This window comes from Acanthisitta chloris, unplaced genomic scaffold (genome assembly GCF_000695815.1).
Source record: "Acanthisitta chloris isolate BGI_N310 unplaced genomic scaffold, ASM69581v1 scaffold7737, whole genome shotgun sequence".
Lineage (NCBI taxonomy): Eukaryota > Metazoa > Chordata > Aves > Passeriformes > Acanthisittidae > Acanthisitta > Acanthisitta chloris.
Window position 1 is genome coordinate 62617 of NW_008684249.1, and position 10027 is coordinate 72643.

The 10027-nt window shown below is 46.4% G+C and overlaps 1 protein-coding gene across 1 annotated transcript in view; it reads right to left on the minus strand.

Annotated features, from left to right (window-relative positions):
- The window catches only part of TNIK (TRAF2 and NCK interacting kinase), a gene marked incomplete at its 5' end in the record, with an annotated part of 128025 nt that overhangs the window by 41693 nt on the left and 76305 nt on the right, over positions 1-10027 (minus strand). The window contains 3 exons of the mRNA XM_009079261.1: positions 4999-5203; positions 6048-6114; positions 7755-7930. Of these exons, the coding sequence (XP_009077509.1) occupies positions 4999-5203; positions 6048-6114; positions 7755-7930 (448 nt within the window). The remainder of the gene's footprint in view (positions 1-4998; positions 5204-6047; positions 6115-7754; positions 7931-10027) is intronic.

Here is a 10027-nt window from a genome sequence, read left to right on the forward strand (position 1 = left end):
GACACACCAAGCACTGGAGCATGGAGAGGTGTTTCCCACTGGTAGAGAAACTGGGTCAGAACTTCCCACCACGGCAAACAGGGATCGGGTATGCTTTGAACCACGGCAGGAGCTTTTAGTTGGGATCATCATGAAAGGGTGCTCTGTGCAGGAAAGCACTCATGCTTCAGAAACTACCAGCTCTACTCTGCTCATGCCTCCTAACCAAAGGAAAATTAGAGGGATGTAAAGCTTAGCACATACATGCACTATGGGAGCAACTGTAATGCAGTTTTCCTTGGAAATGGGTAGAGGAATGCTGCAGGGACCACTGCAGTGTCCCCATGTAGCATATTACTGTGAGGGGACTGTCATCTTAATGACAATGGTCCTACAAGCTATGGAGACCTGCACACATGCAGAAGAAACACCACCACTTCAGCCATCCTAAATTTATCTATAATTAATTGCTGGATTATTTTTGCATTGCTTTGTAAAAGCTTCCAGTAGATGGACTTCTGCTGGTTAACATACAGGAGCTTCAGCCATTTTTTATCCCCTGAACATCCAGCTCTGTAAGTGCACTAAATGAAATCTCACATGCAAACAGCAAGATGCTCAGATTTGCCTTGTACATTCCATGTAAAGATTTGATCTTCATTTTATACCTAGAAAGGAAAAAAAAATCCACAACATAGCAGAACAATGAGGCTATGTGAAGCTCTCCCTGACTCCATCTGTCCACTGCCGCCAAGGGGTCTGCACAGAGATTTCTCTTGCAGGACCCCTATAATGCTCCTGACCCCAAGATGTGTTATTCCTACAGCTCAGCTGGGGTTTTGGTGGTTAAAACAGCACATCAAGGCTCCTTCTGTGCCAGCAACTGGCTGACTGGGGAACTATATATATATAATATATGTATATACAGGGAAAAATTAAAATATAATCAAGCCTATTCACCCTTCTGCATTGCACAAACATTTTCCTTAGTGCTATTTGATCTATTGATATTTAATTCTCTAATCTGGGGGTTAGTTCTGGTGCACATTTTGAATTCACGAGACCAACTTTCTACATGAGGGAAAACAAAGCTGTAACTCTTACTCCCATGAAGGTCCTGGTTTCAAAGCTAGCTTGGGGATTTTTACTTCCACTGCAATTAAAGACAGCTGCAAATCTAAATCTCTTTGGCTGCCTGGAAGAAGATTCAGCCTTACAGAAGGAAACTGGTCAACTGCTGAAAATAAGGACCCAAGTGTCTGACAGATGCAAGGAGACACGCAAAGGATGGCAGCAGTTCTCGGGGGCAGCATCAAGAGACCATCAGGAGATTTCCTCACTTCACCTTTTTATATATGTCTTTGATGTAATTGTTGGAGCAACATTATGAGATGGTGGATTTCCCCAAAAAGGCCCTAAAATGAAAGGCACTTTATTAGAGGTTTGGAAACCTCCATTTAGAAAAATCAAGGTGACAGAAAAAAACGGGATTCCTTCATTTTGAGCTGTACTAGATGAGGCACGAAAAATGGTAGGAGCTTTCAGTATTTAAAGACAAGACTGGAAAACTACCAAAAAACCCTACTGAAAGTCTGCACCGACAGAGGAATGGACCAGTTATCACAGTAACAGGCTCTTTTACTCCACACTCCAGCTCTTTTACTGTGCATCTCTGGTACAAATTAACTCCAGGCATTTCTGAGCTTGGCACCCTCCTAAATCAATCCTATTAGAGCTGCACTTGGGCCCAAATGCCAACTCACTCCCTCAGCCTGGGCACCTCCATGGCATCTTATGATGAGGCAGAGCTCTTTCTATAAACACAGTAATATGCTTGGCAGTACTGACCAGGCTGACTTAAGAGCCCCAAAATCCACCAGCTCTACGGATTTATTTGTCCTGGGTTGCTCTACTGGGTTTTAAAGGTCAACTTTATTTTGAAAACACAGTAATCTGAGTCTTCCACTGGTCTCTCCTCTCAGAGATCTGCTGGTACAGTGCTGCCTGCTGGAGGCACACCCCATCTTAGTCAGACCATAAAGTAGCATGGAAGAAATCCTGTTCCCATTAACCAAAATAAATCCCTAGCCAAGAGTCATCAATGGAAGTTAGTGCAAAGCTGGTGTAGGAAAAAGCAGAGAGGCCAAAAGGCAGCAGCCTGGCTGCTGCTGAAGCCTTTGGGTGCTGTTGTGATGGCTGTGAGTGCTGGAGCAGCTCTCTGGAGCGAAGCTGCAGTGACGTTGATGAGTGTGCTGGGTGCCTCGGGGCAGCGATATCAAACGCAGCACAGCTGTGACAGCTGCTGTTTGGTACCTCGGTCTGGCCATCAGATGCTTCCTGCTCCAAAATACCCAGGAAGAACAAAGGCCAAACCATATCCCCCACTGGCTGGCTGTGCTAGAAACAGCAGGACAGCCTGGGGGTACAAACCCCTTCCTGCATCCCTAAGCAGAGGCAGCATCCATCCCCGGGGCAGACACTGGGACTCTGCCACGAGCAGGAAGCTCAAAGGGAGGATGCTCCAAGCTGCTTGTGCAGCTCCCCTAGCCCACTCTTTGAAGCAAGAATGAAACTTTGTTTGCTACTCTCTGCATCTACTAATTTTCTGTTTTTCCTCCTGCAGCCCACAGCAGATACACAGCACCTTGCAGCTGGTAAAGCCACAGCCATGCAAGCTGGGGAGTGTCTGTCCTCAGCTGCTACCATAAGCCACTGCATTTGCAACAGAAGTTTTGTGCCTCTTCAAGGACTCCTGCTTTAATCCTCACCATAGCAACTCAGCTGTTTCTTGCCTGCCATGCAAACGGTGTCTAATAGAGAGCAGAGCTCATTTTACTCCGTGGCTGGAGATGCAGGTGCAGCCAAACCTGGCTGGATAGACCTGGCACACAGAAAATGCTGGAGCCATCACAGCTGCCAGCTGGGCCCAGCACCTCTCCTAATCCTGGCTAGCCCACGGGGCTGGTCACACCAGGGTGGGCAGAGGACACCTGCCAGCAAGTCTCACTGTCTTTCTCCACTTCTCTGACATGGCAAGAGCATGCAAACACCTCTTTGCTGGCTTTGCTCCAGCATATAATTCCTTTCCTTTAGGTCTGAAAGGTGCAAGGCAGCTGTTAGAGCCACAGAAACACATGCAGTTGGTTTAAATCCTGGCTATGGTGACATTAGCTTTTAATGACTTGGGGAAAGAATGGGGGGAACTGGCAAAGCCCAGGGGGCTCACACAGCCCATCCCAGCAAGGCAGAGACTCCACAGCTCAGGGTAGAGCTCGCCAGCTTAGCAAGGGGATTAGTCCTGCATTCAAAACCTGCCTGGGAAGCAGCAAAAAGAGAACAATTTTCTTCTGTGTGAAGAGAACATATTAATACAGCAGCAAGCATTGTACTCATTACAGGATTGCAGCTAATCTGGTGTCTGCTTTTATTCTGCTGTTGTTCTGCTCCTGTACTGCTTGCAGCAAGCAGGCTGGGACAAAGGCAGAGCCAGGCTTCCTTACAACAGTCCTCAGACAAACATCCATAGGGGCAGGGGATTTCAGGGTGCACCTATGTGCAAACCTTGTCCTCTCTCCAAGCAACTCACCAGCCCTGGGAAGGGTGCAGGGCACAAGCAAAGCCTGACCTACAAAGTATTGAACACTCCATGCTCTGTGCTCTGACAACATGACAGACCTACATATTTACCAGACTGAAAAAAGACTTTGCCTGGGATTTGCCCGTGTTGATTTTCACCCTGGAGGGGTTCAGAGGACCACCTCGAAGAGAGGCCACACCGTCATCACTGCCATCAGCTGCCTGAAATTCCTTCCTGTCTGTATCCCTGGCCTGGAGGCATTACCAGGCACAGGCAGAGTCTGGAGACAAGAGTAGTAGACCTCTGGCTCATGCAAATTAAGGGAGTGGCAGCTCTAATAGTCTGCAAATCTTTTTTTTCAGACATATTGGTGACCTCTTTGGAAAGCTAATTTAATGGTCCTTAACATATGAACCTTTCGATCAGATACGAGTTCAGTGCAAGGCAATGGGTGTCTTTGTGCAAAACCCCATAAAAACCCCCAAGAGATAGGGAAAAGCCCCTTTATTTTTTGGTGAACTTCTGCAATCCAAGAACCAGGAGCTAAAGCAAAAGCAAGAGCTTCCTCAACAGAGCACATGGCCAGGCTGAGCAGCTCAGGGACATCCAAAGTCACACGGTCAAATCCTGCAGCTGGATTTTAAATGGGGTGGATAATTTTATGACCGATCGCATTTGTAGCTGGTATGTTAAGACAAGGGTAATGAAATCTTATCCTTCAGGGCACATATGGATCATTGCACAAGTCAGGCAGGCATCTGCCCCTCCCTGCAAGAGAAACTGTAATTGGCAGGGACCGTAAGGACTGAAGTTGAAATTAGGGATTAAATGGGACACAAACGGCACACGGATCTGGGGAAAGGGCAAATGGATCTTTTCAGCCTTTTCTCGACTGTAACAGTTCACAGCAGCAAATAATGATAATGAACTTGAGAGATGCCTGGACCAGTAAGAGTTTTGCCCACCTTGACTGAATACAGCAGTATGTATGTAATACAGCCCCAATAATGGGCTAACTCGTATGTGTGCCCCTGTGCCATATGCTCTAGGGTGGCCCTGCTCGAGTAGGGAGGTTGGACTGGATGACCCACTGTGGTCCCTTCCAACCTAACTTATTCTGTGAACTTTGCTCAGTAGTTCCAGGGATCCCTTTAAGTTTGGTATTTCGAGAGTTTATTTATAGCAAGCCAGTTCTACTACCTTCACAAGAGCTGGCAACACTTACTATGGTGAGGAGAGTGGCTGGAGGTAGATACGCCAAAAGGATGAGCAGGGGAGTTTGACCAGAGTAACAAAACATTTGGAGCTACTGAATAGAGAGATCAGGACATGATCTTCTTAAAGGAGGCTCAGAACAGTCACTGCGGACCTGCTACCAGAAATCCCACTGTTCCACCCAAAACCAGCCTTTACCAGCCCATTGCATGGCTCTGGCCAGTTACCTCCTCCAGCCTTCGCCTCTGCTCCTTCTGCTCCTCGATTCGCTTCTGCCGCTCGGCCAGCAACTGCCGCTTGTGCTCCTCGTTCTCCCGCTGCTGCTGCTCCAGCTGCTGCCGGCGCAGAGCCTCCGACCGCTCCTTGTTCGCCAGCTGCAGCCGCAAGAAGTCTCGTCTCAGCGTCGACTCCCCGGGCAGGTTCAGGATGGAGCTGCACAGGAGAGAAGCATTAGAGAAGATCCCATCCCTGCATCCTTAAACCTCTTGCCAGGGGAGGTTCTGTATGATTTTCCAACCTGGCTCCTCTTTCCTCCATCCCACCAGCATCCTAACACCTGACAGAGCTTGGGCAGCAGCGGATGGAGGGATGGGGGGACCACAAGTGTCAGGGCAGGGTGGCAGACACACCACTCTGTTCATGGCTTACCAATCATTTATTTGCTAAAGGTTTCCTTACATGAAGTTTCTAACCAAAGCCTCTGGTGCTGCAGTGGCACACACTCTATATTTAGCTGTGCACAAAGCACACTTAAGCATGAATCATTGCCAGCTATTAAAATACTACATTATCTCAGTGAAATAATGGAATAACCTGATACTAATTACAACTGCTCTAAAAAATGTCACCAAAGAAGTTTTCAGCCCCACGGTGCTTGCAGCAGCACCAGGGAGGTTTCATGGTGAAAGTTACATGGAAATAGGAAGTTACACTGGGATGTAAGGAACCACATTTGAAAGAGTCTTCTTTAATTTCACCTCGTATTTTTCCACCTCTCAACATCCACATTGTCATGACAGCACCATGCTGTGCTGCAGATCCCACAGGCAATGGGGTACCAGGTCTTCTTCCCCAGTGCTTGGCTAAGGTGATTTAGAGCATCACTTTATACCCACTCACCACCCGGCAGCGAGAAGATCCTCTGTTCTGCCAGGGAACAGGACTCGGTGCTCAAACTGTCCTTTTTCCATTTCCAGTTCATATAAGCCCATAATCCAAACTGATTTTATACAGAGTTAAAGGGACATAAGGGCAGAAATTTAATGCTGATTCTTACCTGGGCTCTCCAGAGTCATTTTCCTCCTCCTCCTCCTCACTTCCACTGTACTCATACTCTGTCTCATCTAGGAACAGAATTGCTCATCAGTGCCCTTTGCTGGACTCATTTGTTTTTCCAGTGGCTGAAAACCCCAGAGCTCTCAAGGCAGAGCAGACAACTCTCTTTTTCTCGCATGACTAAGAACAAAACAGCATTATTGCTCTGCATTTTCTGTTTTAATGGGGGCCAGGGAAGCAGAGGTGGTCTCACTGGGTGTTGGCACCTCGCACACCTGTGCCAGTGGGGAAGGAGTCTGCCACAGGCAGCACCAGCACAGCAGACAACAGCCCCAACAACCACAGCCCCTCGAGGTAAAGATAGGGCTGTCCATGAAATAAGAATTTATCCTCACATGACACTGAGTGACTCCCTTCTTCAGGAGGGCTCTGCAAAGGGAGGTGCAATTGAAGCCACAGTCCCTGGAAAGTGGGATTTAGCCGGGCTTCTGAAGGCATCAACTCCTCTTCTCTTCCTATGCAAATCCATGTAATTTTCAGGCAATGAAGACATCCTCGTAAAAGCCCACTGCAATGTTGTGCTACATGCTGCAATTTCTGTTGGGATATCATCTTTATCGGATGAAGGGAATTATAGTAAAAGAAAGACTCGCATTTATCCAATTACTCTCCATCTCTAGGGTCCAACCTTCATTTGCCAGACTAAACACATTTAATACTTCACTAGGATCCCATTTTATTGTTTTGATTGTAGTGGAATCTATTACAAGGGGCTGGAAGGTACGCATGAAAAATTAATTCCACTACCAATAAGAAGAGAAATAGCAACGTATTAATTTGCTGGATTCTACAAACGAGCTTTAAAATTTAAATTCAGTTCACAAGCAGCTGAATACTTTAACAAGTTTCTTCTGCTATCTGATCTTCTTGCAGAGGACTTTGATAGGGCCTGGAGAGTTCACTGAAAACATTCAGTTTAATAGGTTATTCCTAGTCAGCGGAATTGCTTTGGGGCAAGGGTCTTATCTCGATGTTCATTTGCACAGCTCTGCTCATCGCTGGTGCAGCATGGATGTCATGTAGATCAACAGACTTGGCATGAAATACATGAGCTGGGGAAAATTCAGCTTAGCAGCTTCACCCTCCCACATGCCAGTATGGATCTATGCAAATTTCATACACACATTCTAATGAATCAAAGCTTAGATGTTCCATGTGGAAATTACCACCTGGACCAAACAAGGCACCATTTTTCATCAGGAAAAAAAAATTATTTTAAACCACTAATTAGCTCTAATGACAGACATCTGTCTGCTTTGTATGAACACCCATTGTTTTGTTATATTTATTTTCATTTCAATGGCTGAGAGCAACCAAATTAAGCAAAACAATCTGACCTCAAAACCACAGGAAGAGTGGTCACACAGAGGATCACAGCTATTGAACTCAACCAGTTTGCAAACAAACTCAGCTCTTTGAATAAGGGGAACAGGTAGCAAGACCATCAGGAACCCAATCCTCTCTGCCTTCCTTCTTCTACCCACATGGATGTGCCTTGGTCTATACTAGGGATCCCCAAGGAAGAAGTCAAGGATTGCCCAGACAGGGATCTCTAAGCACACGGCAGGGGCCAAGGATTGCCCAGATAGGGATCTCTAAGCACATGGCAGAGGCCAAGGACTGCCCAGAGAGCTGCTTCCCCACTGACCTTTCTCGCCTCGCTTCTTTTTAGTCCTGTCGATGTGGTCCTTGAGCTGGATGCGGACCTGCCTTTCGTTGGGCTGGTCTCGGATGAAGGGGTGCTTCATCAGCTGCTCTGTGGTTGGTCTCTGGCTATGGTTCTTCACTAGGCAGCTCTCAATGAAGGACTGAAATTTCTTAGACCTGGTCAAGGGTAGGAAAGGAAGGGACAGAAAAAACAGGTAAATATATCGATTCTTGTATTAGAAAGTGATAAAAACTGTGGGTATTTGAGAAGGTTTTTTGGCTGTTGCACAGTTCTGGCACAGCCTTTCTAAAGGATTCCCATATCTCTCAGTGCTCAGCATTTTCTCAAAGCTGCACCATCACATGAGCCCTCTATCACTTCATCCTCTCCTGTCCTTCCCATGCATTCTCCTATCTGTGCCTTCCTGGTGTAATTAGGAGAAATCACTATTCTGCTGAGTCTGGAGAAAGCCAGGAACCATCAGTATGACCAGAGAATCACCAAAGCCAGATCTCAACAATGGCAACCAAGAAAAAGCAAGGAGTGCTCCTCCTCCCTTCCCTCTGACCTGTGAAACTGCAGATAGAAACGAGAGACAACATGTACAGATATAAATGCAATTCCTTAATGGATTGTTTTTCATATTTTATGGCCCTGGGCAGTGTTTCAAGAGATGATTCTTTCTGAAAGTGAGTGGGACAAGCTAGGTTGATTTTTTTTTTTAGATTTAACCCCCCAGCACTGCATGGCATGTTAAAGCTCAGGCAACCTCTGGGGATGCTCCTGCCTGCAGCCCCTCCCTGCTCTCAGCAGCACCACTAACCCACCAGGCCCCAGACTCATGGATCCAAGCAAATGGGACATGCTCTTTGGGTAGCATGGCTTGGGCAGAGATGGGAACATGGCTGTGGAAGGCAGAGCCCTGGCCTCCTCACAGCCTGCCTGCCCACAAAGTTACATTCAATCTCAGCTAAAACAATTTCAGCCAAATCTTTAATAAACAAATTTCTCATAGTCTCAAGTGCTGCATATCAAAAGTTTTCCTAGAACTAATTTCACCACATTATAAACCCAAGAGAGCAGGGATTTACAAGAAAGGCAGATGTTGACAGGCTACAATAGTCTATGTTGCTTTAGCAAATAAGAAAATGAATATAAATTAATGTCAGAAGCCAACAGATACTACAGAATTGCATTAGAAGTAAAACAATAAGCTTTCAGGGATTTTACTTTTAAGCTGTCAGACTAAAAATGATTTATCTTTTAAGTGCTAATCCATACAAATTGAGATGCAAAAATAAAATAGACTACTGGATCAAATTAAATCCTCCCTCCAGCTTTACTAACAAGCAAATCTTCCTTCCCCACCTTGCCTCAAGAAACCCAGTGTCTCAGTGTATCCCGAAGGGACAGTCCATGTGATGCTCATGAAAAATCAGTTTCTAAAATATGATTCTCCCCTGTTGGTGTGAAGCTGGAGAGACTCCAGTCTTGGATGTGTGGTCCAGAGCACACAGAAATACAGTCAAGGTGAAATAGCTAAAGTGTTATCCTCCCATAAGAGCTGGGTTTTCCCATCTCTTGGGGATGGGGGTCCCACTGCCCTGTGATGCCCTAAGACACCTTTGCATCCTTGAGCTGGCTGAGCAGCTATGGACAGGGACCAGCTCAGGCCTCCGGATTTCCTGAAATCTTCCTCTCTAAAATGAGCAAGCCTGTCCAGGGGCACAGTTGAGCCCTCAATGAAGCTGGAGGAGAAGACAAAGGCTTTCTCCCTGGCTCTAATCCAGAAGGACACCACCACACATCTCATCCTCAAGGCACAGGTCAGCCTACCTTCCTGAAACACGTGCTCCTCCAGCTCCTGGGGTTTGTAAAGCTTAAATCAATGTTTGCAAAGTCTTTGCAGCTGCTTGGATGAAAAATGGTATCACAGTGTAAATATCACCTCATTAACAAAGAGGTTTTGTGTCTCTCACAGGGCAGAGCTAGGGAGGGTTTATGGGAATGACATCACTGAAGTTCAGTTTCATTTTGCCTGCAAAATGCTGGAAGGAGAAAACAAAGTTTGGTTGCTGGCTGGCTTTAATTGGGAAAGAAAATGGTACATCAAAGACTTTAATTTCATAGGAACACAGCACAGCACAGGGAAGTACACAGGTAGTGCCAGGTAACACCCCACCTTGCACAAAGCTCATCTTGGTATCTCAGAGCAGGGACTAAAACACAACTTCCACCCCAGCTCCCTTTTTACCTTAAGGAGATCGGGAAGC